At 43.2% G+C, this 17,926-nt stretch overlaps 1 protein-coding gene across 1 annotated transcript in view; it reads left to right on the top strand.

The window, feature by feature from the left end:
- Positions 1-16,383, top strand: part of PIK3R6 (phosphoinositide-3-kinase regulatory subunit 6) — a 38,132-nt gene extending 21,749 nt beyond the window's left edge. Inside the window, exons 10-21 of the mRNA XM_035104698.3 lie at positions 1,038-1,185; positions 2,767-2,859; positions 4,109-4,568; positions 5,865-5,964; positions 6,065-6,187; positions 6,860-6,970; positions 7,098-7,188; positions 7,586-7,656; positions 8,544-8,634; positions 10,214-10,284; positions 12,285-12,397; positions 13,712-16,383. Of these exons, the coding sequence (XP_034960589.3) occupies positions 1,038-1,185; positions 2,767-2,859; positions 4,109-4,568; positions 5,865-5,964; positions 6,065-6,187; positions 6,860-6,970; positions 7,098-7,188; positions 7,586-7,656; positions 8,544-8,634; positions 10,214-10,284; positions 12,285-12,397; positions 13,712-13,868 (1,629 nt within the window). The 3' untranslated portion in view covers positions 13,869-16,383. The remainder of the gene's footprint in view (positions 1-1,037; positions 1,186-2,766; positions 2,860-4,108; positions 4,569-5,864; positions 5,965-6,064; positions 6,188-6,859; positions 6,971-7,097; positions 7,189-7,585; positions 7,657-8,543; positions 8,635-10,213; positions 10,285-12,284; positions 12,398-13,711) is intronic.
- The last annotated feature ends 1,543 nt before the right edge of the window (positions 16,384-17,926 follow it).

Below are 17,926 nucleotides of genomic sequence, written 5' to 3' on the forward strand. Positions count from 1 at the left end.
CCAGCCTTGACAAATACACCAAACTTGACAGATACACCAAACATTTTCACTGATTGAAATTATTGCTCTTGCTGCTGCTGAGGACTGTAAAAACATTTTCTTATGTGTTGTAGACTATCAGTCCTTTGGAAAACAGTAATTCAAGTATTTGGAGACTTAAGGGTATTTTGTTTTAGTTATGTTATTAATTTTGTTTAAGATCTTTCCCCAAATTTTCCTCCACTAGAGGATATGACCACCACATGCAGGCAGATGTACCAGTTCCTTGACATCCTCTCCAACATTTATTTGAAGCTGTTTGACTATCTTTTGCTCCTTGGCTACTGTAGGACTTTGTGCCAATGAGAAAGCACTTAGAGGCTGCAGTCCATCCATTGACGTTGGAGAAAGCCCCATTGAACTCATTGGGACTCATGTCTAAGTAGACACATAGAGGGATTGTTCTGTGAAAGTCAGTTCTCTTGCCTTTGGCGTTTATTGCCTTCCTTGAGCCAGAAATAAAACACTTATCCCAAGTTGAATTGTCTGTTGGCATTTTAACAAGAGTACAGATGGGGGAGAAGGGAAGCTTAGGAAACAGAAGGAAGGAAATTACTCCCAAAGTCTTAAAAGGTCAAGTTTTAATAAGAAATTTTAGAAGCAAACAAAGCTTTACGAATACTTTTAAGAAACCTGCTAGCTGTGCTGTCAGGTGTTGCATGTCTACCCGTTTCCCCATGTGTTCATACATGTCAGTGACAAAATTGTTTTTGAGTTAGGGAAAGCTGAGTATTGTGAGTACTATACATGCATAGCATAATTTGCTATAAAGAAAGAAAGCTTGAATAGGTGTTTGCAGTCTCTGAGCTTCATTCCAGCCGGGGCTTTTTTTCTGTCTAGAAAAATAGGTGCCAGTACTCACCATGAAGTTGTGAAATTAAGTGCCCCACTTTTTAACAACAACAAAAAGTGTTGCTGGTACTGCATACCCTTGAGTACCCCCTGAAAAAAGGGCACTGATTCCAGCAATGATTCATTACTGCTTCCCCCTGTGACAGGGAAAGCCCTTAGATGTGACTGAGCACTATTTTCAGCAAGTGATGGCAGCCATTGAACATGCAGGAAGAGATATGAGTGCAGAATATAGTCAGTATGTTGAAGAATTGGGGAAAATCTACAGTACGTTGCTGAGCACTTCAGAGAAAGGTAAGTGTGGCCCTACGAGGCTGGGATGTAAAAAAGGACCCCGGTCCCTGCGCTTCATCTGGGACTGAGCCCTGAGCCCTTACTGTAGTTGCATTTGTGGGCTTAGCTTCTCACAGCACCTGCAACAGTGTGATAGGCAAAAACATTGATATGGATGCTGAAAGGATGGAAACTGATTTATGCACCCAAAGGGGATTGTGCCTTATAGCTCTGTGCTTTGTTCAGGATCACCCCCTTGTATAGATATTTGCTTGCAGTCCTCGGTACTAAAAAAGACAAACTTCAAAGTGATTTCTGAGGAGAAGGAAATTTGTGTGTCTGTTCAGTAAGTGTGACCCTCCCTGTACTGGTCAGAGACAAGAAACCTAAATGGGCAAAAGTGCCAAGTATAATTTGGGGGTCTGCTCAATAGTAAGAGGTGATATTACTGGTCAACCCAAATCAACGAAGAGGGATATCATAAGCTTCCTACACAATGCTTTATTTATTCATTATTGCATTTCTATGCCACCTTTCCTCCAAAGAGCTCAAGGTAGTAGTAGTAGTAATAATAATAATAATAATAATAATAATAATAATAATAATAATTTATTATTTATACCCCGCCTATCTGGCTGGGTTTCCCCAGCCACTCTGGGTGGCTTCCAACCGCATATTAAAAACAGTACAGCATCAAACATTAAAAACTTCCCTAAACAGGGCCGCCTTCAGTTGTCTTCTAAATGTAAAATAGTTGTTTATTGCCTTGACATATGCTGGGAGGGCGTTCCACAGGGCGGGTGCCACTACCGAGAAGGCCCTCTGTCTGGTTCCCTGTAACCTCACTTCTTGCAATGAGGGAAGCACCAGAAGGCCCTCGGTGCTGGATCTCAGTGTCTGGGCTGAATGGTGGGGGTGGAGACGCTCCTTCAGGTATACAGGATCGAGGCCGTTTAGTTCTCCCCTCCCCATTGTTCTCCCTTCCCCATTTTCCCTCACAACAACCCCGTGAGGTAGGTTAAGGTAAGAGAGAGTGACTGGCCCAAGGTCGCCCAGTGAGCTTCATGGCTGAAGAGGGGTTTGAACCCTGGTCTCTCAACTCCTAGTCCGACACTAACCATTACACATTGCATGTGAAACATCATTGTTTGCCTACATTGATGTCATTTGACACTTTTAAATGTTAGTTATCACCCAGCAGGCAACTACACTAAATAAAACTTAAAAATTTCCCCACAACGTGAAATATAATGGATAAATGTGTATTTCTGGCAACCACAAGGCTTTTTCTAACTATCTGGAATTGGTGTTGTTCATTGCCCTGAAGAAACTGCTATTTTGCCATGTATCAGCCTCTGGCTGGCTGCTTCACAATTTTCTACATTAGCTTAATTATAAGAAGGCTCTTCATCAGCTAATGCAGAGCAAATGAGCCACAGTTTCGTTTTGTTTTTCAAAAAAAGCCCATGGACTTCCACTTTCCCTTTACCATATGTTTCCCTCGACTTCTAATGTAGTTCCTAGTCTCTGCTTTTACTTGTCTGGCTTTCACTGTACTCCTTGAAATTGAAAGGTTAACAAAAAGTTCTCTGTGTCCTACAGATGTGGAGAAGACAGCAGTAGAAAAAAGTTTAGGCATCCCTTTACCCAACCCTAATATCAGCTTCCACTTGTGGAGAGATGAAGACCAGCTTTGTGAGTATCTGTTCTCATGGCCTGTACCTCACTTAGAAGTAGCTGTTGTTATCCTTTTTCGCTCTGTGTGGAGTCACTTCAGAGATGCAGTGTCCCTGTGGCCAGTGCAAGCAACGTATTTTTGGCCCCTTCTGGTTTCCTTTTGGCTACCATTTATCCTTTGAGGTGCAGTTTACTGCAGACAGTGCTTTTTTTTGGAGGGGGGGGGAATGGCAGTGAGGAGGGGCTGTTTCTCAGAAGAAAACCTGCATGAGGCCCTGATCCAGAATAGAAGCATATTCTGCATTGGGGCCCCCTGTGATTCCCCCCTTTCTTTCAAAATAAAATTGACCAGTTTAAGCCTGCCTCTTAACAAATGTACTGATCATAACATGTGCTTATCCTTGCCATGCCTGCTTTCTTTAAAATGAATAATAATAATAAATAATAATAATAATAATAATAATAATAATAATAATAATAATATATTTATGCCCCACCCATCTGACCAGGTCTCCCCCGCCACCCTGTGCGGCTTCCAACACACATCAAAATACATTAAGATATCACAGACTAAAAACTTCCCTAAACTTCCCTAAACAGGGCTGCCTTTAGGTATTTTCTAAATGTCAGGTAATTGTTTACCTCTCTGACCTCTGATGGGAGGGCGTTCCACAGGGCGGGTGCCACTACCGAGAAGGCCCTCTGCCTGGTTCCCTGTAGCTTTGCTTCTCGCAGTGAGGGAACCGCCAGAAGGCCCTCAGCACTGGACCTCAGTGTCCGGGCAGAACGATGGGGGTGGAGACGCTCCTTCAGGTATACAGGACCGAGGCCGTTTAGGGCTTTAAAGGTCAGCATCAACACTTTGAATTGTGCTCAGAAACGTACTGGGAGCCAATGTCTCTCAGGACCGGTGTTATGTGGTCCCGAAAGATAAGATAAATATGGGGGAACTACTCACTTGTGTTCTGAAGTTGTAGAATCCCAGGAAGTAGGTAACATGTTTTTCCTCCTGAACATTTTGATTGGCTCTAACCATCTCAGGGGAAAGGATGGGAACCATATAAGGTAGTGTTTTAGTGTCAGGAGGCAGCCTACATTTTATTAAAATACGTTGTGTATGTGCACATAGACTGAAGTTGTCTGGCCTATGAATGTGGACAAGAAACTTTACTTTTGTAGTGTTGAGACAATGCCACACTGTGTCATGTGAAGATTCAAGAATGATTATGGCCTTCTAGGTATTTCACAAACCATCTCTTCATTTTAGGGAAGGAGTTGGTGCTATTCCTCCGTTCGCCAAGTCAATCGTGTGAACAGGATTCCCTGAGTCCAGAACTGGATATCTTTGAGTTTCAGGATATGGGGCCAGACTTTGACTGCTGTGAGCAGACACGTTTGTCTGTGCTCTCCAACGACAGTGGGATTGAGCGAGACCTGCCCAACCCGGGCGATGAAAATCAGTCATCTTGCACTGCTGAGGCTGAGCACTCCCGGCTCCAGAGGAAAGGTTGCATGAAGAAGAAGGGGTCTCCTCTGGACAGCCTCGCTTTCCTACAGAGCGGCTCTAATGGGCAAGGGGCAAAACCTACTGGGAAACTGCATCGGAAATCTGGGGGCAGCGTCATGGAACCGGTGGCTCAGCTGAAACGCCTGCACACAGCTCGTGTCTTGGTACTGGGTGACGACAGAATTCTGGGGCGCCTAGCCCAGGCCTATTACTCCCTGAGGTAAGTTATCGTCATGATGGCTTTGAGAAGAGACCTTTCATTGGCGGTGAGCTGGGGAGAGTTTTGCTGTGTTTGGGACAGAGTTCCTGTTTCTGTGTGGTGGAGTTGCAGTATCTCCTTCTCATACCAAGTGGGCCGCAAGAATACTTTGACATGGAACCCGTGGGCCACACACTGCCCATACCCTCCAACATTTCTCCAATGAAAATAGGGACATCCTATTCCATAATAATAATTTATACCCCAGCCACCTGACTTCTGACTGGGTTTCCCCAGCCACTCTGGGTGGCTTCCAATACACACACACACACACACAGAGAGAGAGAGAGAGAGAGAGAGACAGACAGACAGACAGACAGACAGACAGACACACACACACACACACACACACACACACACACAACAAAACATTAAATATTAAGAAAACTTCCCTATACAAGGCTGCCTATACAAAACTTCCCTATACAAGGCTCAGGGGTTGGATAAATCCATGCCCTCCAATATTTTTCTGATTAAAATAGGGACATCCTAAGGAAACACTGGACATCCGAAGATCAAACCAGAAACCAGGGCAGCTTCTGTAAAACCGGGGCGGCTTCTGTAAAACCAGGACTGTCCCTGGAAAATAGGGGCACTTGGAGGGTCTGACACTGCCTTGTTGTTGTTGTGTGTAGGAAGCAAGTCCAAATTTTTATGCTGCCCTCCCCCCAGCCCTCTCACTGCCTTCCCAAAGTGAGGCCCCAGGCTTTGGGAAGGAGGCATGAGGTTCTGGCAGGGTCCTAGAGTGCTCCCACCCCCTTCCCAAGCATTAACTAGGCTTTGGGGAGGAGGCTGGAGGAAGGGTGGCACAAGGGCTGGGCCTGTGGGGGTGTCAAATATTACCAAGGGCTTCCAGAAAGGTATTGAGGGCCGCATTATGCCCTGAAGCCATGTGTTGGACCACTCTGTTCTAGGCACTGCTGATGTGAAAGCATGGTCATGATTAGAACAAGGGGTTAGTACAGAAATGGCAAGGGCACAGGCAGGTCTCTTTAGGGTGCTCAACATGACTTAATGGGAAGTTTTATGCTAGGCTAGGGACAGCAGGGGGAGGGGGAGGAACACACCAAGGAGTTGCATGGGAAATAGTGGCGACCATATTCTTCCTGGCTAGAGAATAACATGGATTCCTCCTACTACATACCATTATTTGTGGCTATCAGAATACTATGTGCACAGGTCCACCTGTATCCTCTCCACCAGAAGAGATGAGATACTAGTATGACCTAAGAACAATGTTCAACTCCTCATTTCCAGGAAGCGGGAGAGCAGACGTGTCTTTCTTACACCAAGGCTAAAAGTGCAATTTTACTATGTGCCTGTTGTGGAGGAACAACCCACATCTTCCCCCACCGAGGTGAGTAGCTGAAGGCCATGCAGAGGATGGGAGAGCTAGATTGTGGTCATCCTCTTCCTACCACGGTGCTGGTGAGCGTACTCTACTTCTTCTCTTCCAGGAAGGTGCTCTGCCTGACCAGACAGAGCCTTGTGAGTTGGCTGCTTACCTTGGAAGAGCTGATCCATGGTACGAGAGCAACATTAACACCCTCTGTCACATGATCCCGAAGCTGGCCACCATGGTAGGAGAGGAGCCCTTCCTTCTGCTTGTATTCCTTAGAACAGGGATAGGAACCCAAGGACTCCAACTCCCATCGGCCCCAGCCAGCAGGAGCAAATGGTCAGGGACTGTGGGAGTTGTATTCCAGCGACATTTGCAGGCCCACAGGTTCCCCACCTCTGCCTTAGAAACAGCAATGGGAATTTTTGGAATGTTCTTCAGGTGGCAGAAGGAGCTGTCACTGAGGCTGGATCTCAGTCAGAAGCAAGGGCCAAGTACTTCCAGATCTTACGTATACCTGGACCAAGGGTAACCCTGAGGCTCCCATCAGCCAGCATGGTGAATCATCAGGAAATATATGCATTGTAGTCCAACAACAGTTGGAGAACACCATGTGGGCAACCCCTGATCTCGACCTACATTCATTAGCATGCTTGTCGGTGAAAGGCTAGTTCTTCCTCTCCAACTCATAATAGAGGTATAGAATAGAATGGCCAATTTTTTTTATTTATTTTTTAGTATTTCACTTTCTTGGCTCTAGTGTTGTAGATACAATGTGAGTTATGTGTAGCACCCCTTGGCTGCCTAATTCACCAAGCAGGTGAAATATCAGGAAATATCAGGAAGCTAATAGAAATAGCAGGTAACTTGGGAGTTGGTTTGGACTGATGCAGTCGTCTTTGATCCCCCACAGCCCTCTTCTCCAAGCAAATCTACAGTCTCTGAGCTGTTCATCCTTGATGTGATTGCGTACTATGTGCGTCTGGGCTTGCAGCCAGTCTTCTTCCAGGTGTACGCAGTGAAGGTCAGTGCCCTTCTTTGAGCATAATGAAGTTTACCACTAGACTGCACAAAAATTATATTCATGACACTTGTAACAGTTCACCCACTTGGAAGGAACCATGCTTTGAGAGCCTCTTTCTGCCTTTCAGCTTTTCTTCAGTAACACAGATTTGGAGCCTGTTGAGGACATTTTCTTGATTGAACTGAGTCTAATGCTTGAAGAATTCAACCCTTCCAAAGGTCTGTATCTCATTTCAGGGCTCCCTAGATATCGCAGAGCTCCTTTCAGAGCTCCCTGATCTCTCCAGCTGGGGAAGCGTTCGCTGGTCTTCAGCCAGGCTGTGTCTCAAGAAAATAAAAAGTTAAGAAAGGAGGCAAAAGGGTAACTGGTCATTGGGGAATAACACCAAGTTGTGTGTTCTTCTGTGATGCCATGAGTTGCAGAACTCATTGGCTCTTATTTTTCCTGTCACTTTTATTCACATACTATTCCCACTCCAGCTGTACTTATAGGTCCTTATAAGGGAAAGTATGCCCCAATATTCTTCATCCCCTCCCCTCCCCCTGTAAACTTAAATTGGAGGATAGCTGTGTCAGTATCCCAACTAATTGAAATCTGTGGTTGTTTCTTTTGCAGACAGTCTACCAACGAAAAAGAAGCCAGCAGTAGACGTTCCTGGTGCAGATCTTACACTCATGTATAAGAAGGTGAGAACATTTATAAATAGTGGGCAAGAATGGACAGGTACAGAGTCCTGGCAATCATCATGGCATCTTAGGAAAAATATTTCACCCACATTAATAATAACTGAGGCTATGAATGCTGGCAGAACCTGTAATTTGTTTTCATTGATGGTCCAGAAAATATGGCTAGACTTCTAGAGAGATAATTAACCTGCCCTGGCTTTTCTTCCTGCATATTTCATGCATACCCAGAATGATAGGCTTCTTAGTTGCTGGATGGATGGGGGGGGGGAGTGGGCTGATTAGTTTCCCCACTGTTCTCTGTGCTGATTGCCTAACACATGAAATAAATAAATAAATAAATTATACCCCGCCCATCTGGCTGGGTTTTCCCAGCCACTTTGGGTGGCTTCCAACAGAAAAATAAAATAATCGATTAAACATTAAAAGCCTTCCTAAACAGGGCTGCCTTCAGATGTCTTCTAAAAATCTGGTAGCTGTTTTTCTCTTTGACATCTGATGGGAGGGCATTCCACAGGGCGGGCGCCACCACCGAGAAGGCCCTCTGCCTGGTTCCCTGCAACTTGGCTTCTTGCAACGAGGGAACCACTAAAAGGCCCTCGGTACTGGACCTCAGTGTCCGGGCAGAACGATGGGGGTGGAGACGCTCCTACTGGACCGAGGCCATTTAGGGCTTTAAAGGTCAGCACCAACACTTTGAATTGTGCTCGGAAACGTACTGGGAGGCACAAAACAATGGTCTACAGTAAAAGAAAGAAAGAAAAAGAGCACTGTTGCAAAATATAGAAACAACAATGGTTATACTGTATGGTTGAAATAATAACCCATTGTTTCCAATAAGGATTAATGCATTTTTTCCCCACTGGGAAACAATTGTGATTTCTGTCTAGGTTTTGCTGAGTAACCGTGAGAAGGAGGAGACACTTTCATTGCGATCCACAGGCCTAGTTATTAAAGCCATTCCCTCAAATGAGACTGAAGGTAAAGGCAATGTACAGGTGGGGACAGCAGACACTGGTTTTCTGGGCTTCCACTTTTCTGGATTCCTAGCTGGATTCCTGAGTGAGAGCTGGACTTCTGCAGATGACATGCACTCTTGTTCCAAAGTGAAGGAGCAGTCTAAACTTGCTTCAATGTAGGTATACATTCTTTTTACCAACTTGCTGCTGTCACCCAAAAAATAAAGGGAGGGGTTAAGATGTCCACTTCATTTCTGAAGAGGAACAGCTCAGAGTTAATCTAATGTATATTTTAGAAAGCTGTTTGTTCACTATGCATTTGGACTCTTCTCACAATATTGTAACCAAAGTATGCATGATAGACCCTGAGATCAAACAGCAGGTTTTTGTCTGTTTTGATACAATTGGATACCATTTTGCACCAAGATGGTGGACTGAAACTTTCAAACTCTACTGATATTTTGGTTTCTTAGAATTCCTTAGCAACACTAGGTATGAGACTGCTAGTAATCAAATAAGAGAAACAAACAGGACCCACAGAATGCCAGCAAATTGGTTTGGGAGAGATACATTTAAGCAATCACATGGTGCCTGTTTTCCTCCCAAAGAACCCAACAGTTGTTTTCTTATGCTAAAAAATGTTCTGTGAAATGAGTGCCTAAGATGTCGCAGATACCCTATCAGTCAGTGCTCTGCACAACTCCTTCTGCTTCAAATTGATGAAACTTTTTTCCCCCACCCCAGGCTCAGTCCTCAAAATGTTATGTAGGACAAACAATTAGTGAGGTTTCCAGAATGGTGTGGCACCTGCTTTTATGCATGTCTGTTTTGTAGACACCCTGTTCCTGTGAGGGAGCCATCAGCTGCTAAATTACAGTTTTTTAAAAAGCAATGATAAATGAATGGTGGGACTTGTGTTGGTTGTCATCTGTGATGTTACATGCACCACCCAATAGGTTCTAATGAAACTCATACAACCACCTTCCATGCAGCAATGGAGGAGCTAAGCTAGGGAACAAAAACACACATTCCCCCCAGCAATTTTGAACCTTGGGGAAATGTTTGTATCCCTTCAATATATCCTTCAAAGTCCTCCTTTAAGGAACACTTGGATCTTCCACAACAACAGGGTATGTTCGTTGTAGCTGCATGTTCATTGTGTAGCCCCACCCCTCCCACAGCCTCCCGTATACCTTAAAACAGGCATCCCCAAACTGCGGCCCTCCAGATGTTTTAGCCTACAACTCCCATGATCCCTAGCTAATAGGACCAGTGGTCAGGGATGATGGGAATTGTAGTCCAAAACATCTGGAGGACCGAAGTCTGGGGATGCCTGCCTTAAAAGGTCCTTGGAAGGGAAGATGAGGAGGAGCTGTAAAGTCTGAGTGAACTTCTCCATGCTGTTTCTCAGGGTAGGAGAAACAATGTTCTGACTGTGTTCTAGAGCTCTCTTCTACTGCTGCATAGAACTATGTTAGTCATGGAGGAAATTTGGGGCAGTGCTAAACATGGCAGAGGATCATGCAAATGCTTCAGTCAAGGCAAAAAGAAGGGGGGAAGTCATGACTGATTCATCCATCTTTCTTCATTGAACTCTGCAGATCTGGTGTGCTTGAATGTGAATACTACTGAGGTCGTAAAAATATCCAACCTCTCAGGACGATCATTTTCTGTAAGTGACACTCTGCTTCCTCAGAATTAAGAACCTAGTGATGCTGCTTAGTATCTACAGGGCGGGAAATGTAGGATTTCCCACCTATTCTACAATAGAAAGTAGGAGATAATCATAAAAAAATGTTACCTTCAATGGAACTTTATGAATCCACCTGGTGTATAAGTTACGTTTGCTCCAAATGTTTTCTGAAGCAAAAATCAGCAGCCCTAGACCCATTAATGAATAATCATCATAGCTGAACATAAAAATTACAACCTCCTTTCCTCATTCTTCTCTTGACCATGTCTGCTGAGTCTCCATGAGCTTCTTTATTAACTACATATTGCTAAAATCTCAAATTCCAACAAAAAAGATGGTGTGCATTTTTGGGGGGGAAGGAAACTTTCACACATAGCAGTTATACCGTATGTCACTAGGTCAGGTGCTGAAGCTGCTCTGACACTTGAATCAGGATCCCTTCAAAATGTTTACTTAGGTTATTGAACCTTGTGCTTTCCCAATGAGGAATGCAAACCCTGCTTTCCCATGAGTCCTTTGGGTTAGAAAGCAACCAGGTTTGCAAGGCTGTGTGTGCATTTGGAATGGAAACTGTTCAGCTTCTTTGACGAGCCCTTTAGTAAATTGACTGCTTGATGCTGACCTACATCTCAGATCACAGGATATGTGCAACGCAAAGTGGCTGGAAGAAGTATTCTCCTGCACCTGTGAAAGAAAGGAAAAAGGGGCTCCATTTCAGGCTTATACATCATATACACTTGCTTTTTGCTTCAGATTCCCCCCCCCCCATTTCACCATCAATAATTCCTACCGAACTGAAGATTTTTGAATAAAGCAAACTAATATGCACAGTTGGAACAGCATTTCCATTGCAATTAGTATCAGTATCTGAAGTGAGAAATGAATTATCAATGATTTCTCCATTGCATAATTTATCAAATAGGCTGATTACACCAGCAGCGAATATTTAAGTTTCCACCCTTGTCAATGTCAGAACTAAGCCACTATCTCGTAACCACCCACTTTGCAGGTTTCTAAATGTTTATTGGCAATACATACATAATTATCTTTTTCATTGGTGAACCTAAGAGCAGCGGTAAAATGCCCAACAGTCATGATTATAAACAGATTTTACCAAAAGAACCTGTCACAGTACAGAGCTTATGTAGCGAATTGCTTTGTGGAAGCTGACATGGAAAATAAATGGCATTGCATTTTGGTTTGTTGAATGTGGTAATTAATGTATTTTGGTTTTTTGAACGTGGTAATTAATGTATTGTAAAAAAAAAATGCTTCGCTAAACTTGTAGAAGAACTGATATCAGTAATGCAACCTGAGGACTTCAGAAGACTTATGGGTTGTATCTAACAAAGTTGTCCTTGTGCAATAGAACTTCCTCTTCCTGTGCCCCCTGCCCAAAAATCTGCTCTGGAATGTTGGGGTAACCTCCAGAACAGATCTGGGTGGGGTGCAGAGGGCTCCAGGAGAGAAAAGGGAAAATAAGACCCACTGTGCAGCCAGAGGTCCTTGTGCTAATGGGATGACTTCATTGGCTACAACTGCATGTGTTTCCCACCAAATAGCAAATAGGAGCTTTGAGAGAGTGGTGGGAAAGAGCACAGGGATAAGGGTTAACCCATCCTTCCCATGTGCCACAGCCCCAGTCCAGTCTGTTCCCCTTGAGGCTGACATTGCTATTAAAGGCAAGAAATCCTATTCACAGATCTTCTGAATCATGTCTAGATGTGCCCTGAGAGACAGCTTTCTCTAGAGCAGGATTTGTTCTGTGCTTACCCACCCTTTGTACAACTCTGTTGCCGGTTTTTGTTTTCTGTTGCTAAGGCAGAAACTTGAGATTCATGCCACAGAAAACAAAAAAAACTTGCTAATCCAGTAACTCCAATGTATTATATAACTTGTTTGCATTCGGCCTTGACTAAGAAAAGCATCCCCTCCCCCCCACCTGCTAAGCAGAGCATTTTGTTGCATTTTTATTCCAGTTAGTGACAAACACTATTCGAACGCGCAACATCAAAATCAGAAGCACAGAACAAAGGACCTTCACTGTGTGCCTAGACAAGGACTCTAGGAGGCTCTACAAGAATGTGACCAGGTAGGGCTCTCCAATAAGCTGTATATTGTTAACTTTTCACCCAAGTGTCCCTTCCCCATTCCTCAAAGTCTGTTCTTGAGCATGGTGTGGGTGCTACTAATAAACGCTGTCAACCCAAGAACTGCCTCCAGGGAAACTGAAATGGGTGAGAAGCAGTGGAGGACTTTGGTCTTTCAGATTTCAGCAGTTTTATGCTGCTTTATTTGTCATGGTCTGACATTGGGATATGCAACTTAAATCACTCTGAGGGCCACATGTAACTTGTTAATAACTCATGGTGGCTAGATGTAACCTACTGGGTGACAAATCAAGGCTTTAGTCCTTTACAGTATTTGAAAACTGTTGGTTTTTGTGCATACATCACTGTAAAATGTAGATGTATTGGGCAGATATTTTATCTCAGTAGTGTGGAAACTTTTGGGCCTGAGGACCAGAGCTTTGTTTCCCTGCACACCATGCATCAACTTTGACAGGTGAACAGGGTCACCCACCTGCCAATGGTCTGATGCCATGATGCCATTAGGTGCCTGATAGATGGGCATGGTGATATCCTTGCTAACTGTCAAAGTTGTCTGGAGGGTGGTGGTCTCCTTCCTCACCATGTTCCCTAGAGGGAAAGTAGCACCCAGCAGGACTGAACTTAACTTCCCACTCACCAGCTGATGAGCGCAGGGAAAGCACTGGTGAAGCAGCAGTCAGCAGGATTGAACCCCACCGCTCACCCATCAGCTGACATCGCCTAGTGAGTGGGAAGTTCAGTCCTGCTGGGTGCTACTTTCTCATTTTAACATAACACCACACTCCCTGTCACATCCTTAATTTGCCATACAAATCTATTATAGCATTTTTAGCCACCTTCAAGGTACTGGGTGATATTCAACTAACATATTCCATTAGAACAAGGATTTGGACAATTGAATGACCCCACCACCACCTCCTGTGTGTCCCCTGCAGGTTGGGGGCACCCCTAGAATGGAAGGAACCATGCTTTGAGGCACCCCTAGGAGGGTGAGAGTTCCATTGTGCAAGCAGAAATCATTACGCTGCTGGGGTGTGTTAGCTGCATACCACCCATGTTATTCTTCTCAGACTCAGTGATTGTCAACTGATAATATCAATTATTGGTGTGCGTTCAAAATATATGCAAAGGGTTTGCAAATTACATGCACCACATTGCCTGAGGTTCAAATACCCACAAACGGGGTTTTCCAGATAAAAGAACTTCATATCAGAAACTGGGTAAACACCAGATCAGATTCCTACCAATAGCTTGTGTATTTAGCTAATGGAACAACATCGTTTGTTTTCTTGCAGTATTGAAGTTTTCCCATGCCTAGAACCCAGCTACTGCTTACAAAAGACAAGAACCAGACGGTCTAGCTTTGAGGAAGAGGAAGATGTGGGACTGGCTAAATACTTACCTAAATCTTTATTGCTACCCATCAACACTTTTGCAGGCATTGTTCAGTGAAAAAGCTGATAGCCACAGCTATTTCATCTTTTACTGCGTCTGATTAGGGAATATCCAGTGGTTGTGTTCCCACGGTGAAGGAGTCCGCAGAAGAAAGGAAAAAGCAAGGGATCATCACCAGAACAACAGCTCAGGTCTGCAGCAGGAGATGAATCCCAGCCCAATACAGGGAAGCTGTGTCCTCCTATAATAGTAGCAGATAAAACTGTGGCAGGGGGCATGTACAAAACAAAACAGAGTGTGAGAGTTTTAGACTTCAGTGCCACGCTTTCCTTATATTCATCTTCCATTGGGCAAGGAGAGAATAGTTTTGTTTCACCAGCACACAACAAATGAAATGGTGGTAATTAATGCTAAATATACTTTCCTTTGAACCCTAGTTGTGATCACAGCTCTGTTTAGTCAGGTGTTAGTGGTCTGTGGTACAGATATGGTTATTCTGTAGAACCACCTGATCTGAATTTAGGGATTTGGATTTAATGAAACAGTATGCAATTTTCGTTGCTGTTAGCAGAATCTTTGGATAAATGGTGTACATGCTACCCACCAAAGGAATTGCGGGGGGAGGGGGAGAGATATTAGTGGCTTTAGAGACGTTTGAACAGGCACAAATGTGACGGTGACTGTGTGGAATAGCACAAAATATGTACCATAGGCAGGGCAAAATGTTATGCCGCCAAAGGTCAAGCATTTTCCCGTGAGAACTGGGCTCCTGCTATCTTGCAGAGTGCTTTAGCCATAAAGTGAAGCATGGGTAATAAACCTCCAGCACTGGTGGGATGGAGGAAGGACTTTGTGGTGCTGCTGTACAGGTGCGCAAGAAGGTTAGTGGGCCTTGCTGTGGCAGAGTCAGGTCAACGCTACTTTCTGCCTTCAGTGTTTTTATTTATTTACTAATTAAAATATTTATATTTTGTCATTTGGTCCCTCCCCAGTTCACAATAAAATTGCAGCTAAATACAATATAAATAGTAAAATGGAAATGGAGACCTAAAAACCAGGGGTCAAAACATGCAAAAGGAGGGGATACAAACTGATAAACTTGCTGTACTCCAAGGTACTCCATGAAACTTGGCTTGCTGCTACAGTTTACTCTTTTACATCATGCTCTTCTAGATCTTACACAGCAAGGCATTTGGACTTTTCAGCAGGGGTGTTGCTAGGTTCTTTAAAAGCGTGGGGCAGAGGTCCATAGAAACAAATTTGCATAGTTGATTTATATGTATAAGCACAGGTTTATGATATAAATATCACAGAAGGCAAGCCAATTCATTTCCCTTCCAAATCATCCAGATAAATTCTTCAGTTAATTTGCACCCCTCCCCAGATCACCCAAAATTAGCTCCTCTTCCATTCATTTACCCCCCCAATTAATCTCTCAACAGATCTTGTAGAAATCATGTCAAATCCCCTTCACTTATCCTCATTTATTACTCCCATCCCATGCCCTGGGTAAGATTAAGAGGCCCTAAAGCAGGCATCCCCAAACTTCGGCCCTCCAGATGTTTTGGACTACAATTCCCATCTTCCCCGACCACTGGTCCTGATAGCTAGGGATCATGGGAGTTGTAGGCCAAAACATCTGGAGGGCCACAGTTTGGGGATGCCTGCCCTAAAGCATGTCATGTGCAGCACAAGACAGGACCTTTGCATTGTTTTGATTTACATTATTAGGACGCCCCCTGGTGTAGGTGGGGATAAGTAATAAAAAGAACAGGAAAATGGAGGGATATGTGTAGTGCAGTGTAATGAAGTGCCCCTGCTTTGATGGTCCCCTAAGCACATGCTTCGTTTGCTTAGAGGATAATCCAGCACCAACCCCACCCCCCAAAATCATCTCTGGACAGAGTCATATTCAGTTTCCCCAAATTAATAACCTACCCAGGTAGCCACATCACACACAGTGTAATTTTGCTTGAATTCATAACCCACCCAGAAACTCAGAGCACATAGGACAGGATTTGGGGTCTGTGCTCTGTGAGTTCACCTCTAGCAGCGCCCTTGATTCTTGGCCCAAACATCAGTGTGTTTCTACTTCAGTTGCTTCATGTCTGAATGTAAGACTTTTAAAGTAATTGATAAGCAATGCCATAAGGTTTATTGCAAGGGGAGGAGGCACTAAGAGTAGACACATGCTAGAATCTGGAAAGAAGGATAAATTTCCTAGAGGGGAAAATAATAAAAATTTAGGTCAAATAGCAGCTGATGGAACCACATGTAGCAATGATACTCCTGTGAGTTGTTAAGCACAGTGACTTTAAAAAAGCAAAAGATTTCAAAATGTTTGCAGTCTTAAGCATTTTTTAAAATTAGTTCTCTTAAGTATGGTGCTGTGGCTACATGTTTACAAACCAAAAGGTTATATGATGGGTTGCTTTGAATTTTGTAATGGAGGTATCTATAGTAACTAAGAATGTATATTATATAAATTAATTATAAATTATTTGTACAGATGTAATACATGTTGTATATTCAAAAGTGGAATCCTTTAATTTCATTAAATAACGTCCAATGATGTTTGATGCCATGTATTCATTTGACAGTTGGCAGCAGAGGTAAGATTATCCTGCGGAGGTTAGTTATATCAACATGATTTTTGTGTCCCCTGTTCAATTGCACATTCTGATTCCATTGCAAGACTGTATGGCATGGAGAACCTTTGGCCAGTCGCCAGGGATGATGGGAGTTTTAGTCAAACAACATCTGGACGCCCCAAGGTTCCCACAGATGCTGTATTCTACAGTGGCAATTCATTTATGTGATAAGCTATACAATATGCACCTCTGTATTGTAAGTGCAACACAGTGGATATGTGTGTATTTGTAATTGCACAGTTTTAACAGGTATTGCAGCCTCAGTTCCAATAAATCATCTAATGTTAGGAAAACCCATCATTTCCAGTAGAGAGTTGGACAGGGATGTTGTGGTGGTTCTGGAGATAATTCAAAAAACAACAAGAACAACACCCCAACCCAAGTGGGACATTATATATGATTGCTTCCAGAGTACAGAAGAATGATTTCAATTGAAAGCTTTTAAGCATTCAGTCATAGCAACACTGCAAAGGTACAAAGGGGTTGGGTGGTTTCTTTATATCTTTTAATGATGTTTTATGCTCAACACAAAGTGTGCATGCACACGAAAGCTCATACCAAAATAAAAACTTAGTTGGTCTTTAAGGTGCTACTGAAGGATTTTTTCTATTTTACAAAGTCTCTTGTAATCCTGATACAGGGTTCTGCTTTCCTTCTTACCTATTGGCAGGCTACAACAATATGGCTTTGCAAACAGTAACACCTGAAGAGCTAAATAGTTCTGTATCTGGTTGGATCTGAACTGCTTTCAGCTCCCACATCAATTAAATTTGAAATACATCTGAGAGTATCTGATGCCACACTGCTGAAGCAGGGCAAATATATATTTAGTCAAAGAGCATCAAAACTGAATAGAAGTTTTATCTTTTAAGATTATCCAATTGTATTCCTTGTAGCTTTACACCCCAGTCCTAACAATAGTTATTCGAAAGTCAGCATTAGTTTTAATGGCTGGCGTTATTGCCTCCAAGTAAATATGCTTGTGACTGTAGCGTAATTCCACATAAGTGAGATATTAAAATAAGCTAGGGTACATTGAAACTTTATACTATTCCTTTACTTTTACCTACTATTCCAGAGAAGTCCATTTGTGTATCACTTTACTTTCGTGTGTTTCACCAAGGACTACTTAAATACCAAGTACCGGTAGATTGAACTGGAAACTAAATAAAACCTAGTCAAAGACAAACCACCTGTACAATTCTTTACCAGTAAATAATTCATTCGTCTCTGAAAAAGAATACCTCTCATTATAGGGAAGCCAACTTGTAGACAGCAGAACCAGAGACTCTGAAAATACATTTTAAATGTCTCATATATGAGAGAAAACTCAGCATAATGACAGCAAATAACATGGCAGTAAGTATCAGTGTCAATGGACCTCGACTTGGGGATCCAGCATGGATCTTTCCTGGAAAAGTCTTCCATTGCAAAGGAGATGGCATAGATTTCTTTAGCAAAGCT

This window comes from Zootoca vivipara, chromosome 2, assembly GCF_965207765.1.
Source record: "Zootoca vivipara chromosome 2, rZooViv2.hap1.1, whole genome shotgun sequence".
Lineage (NCBI taxonomy): Eukaryota > Metazoa > Chordata > Lepidosauria > Squamata > Lacertidae > Zootoca > Zootoca vivipara.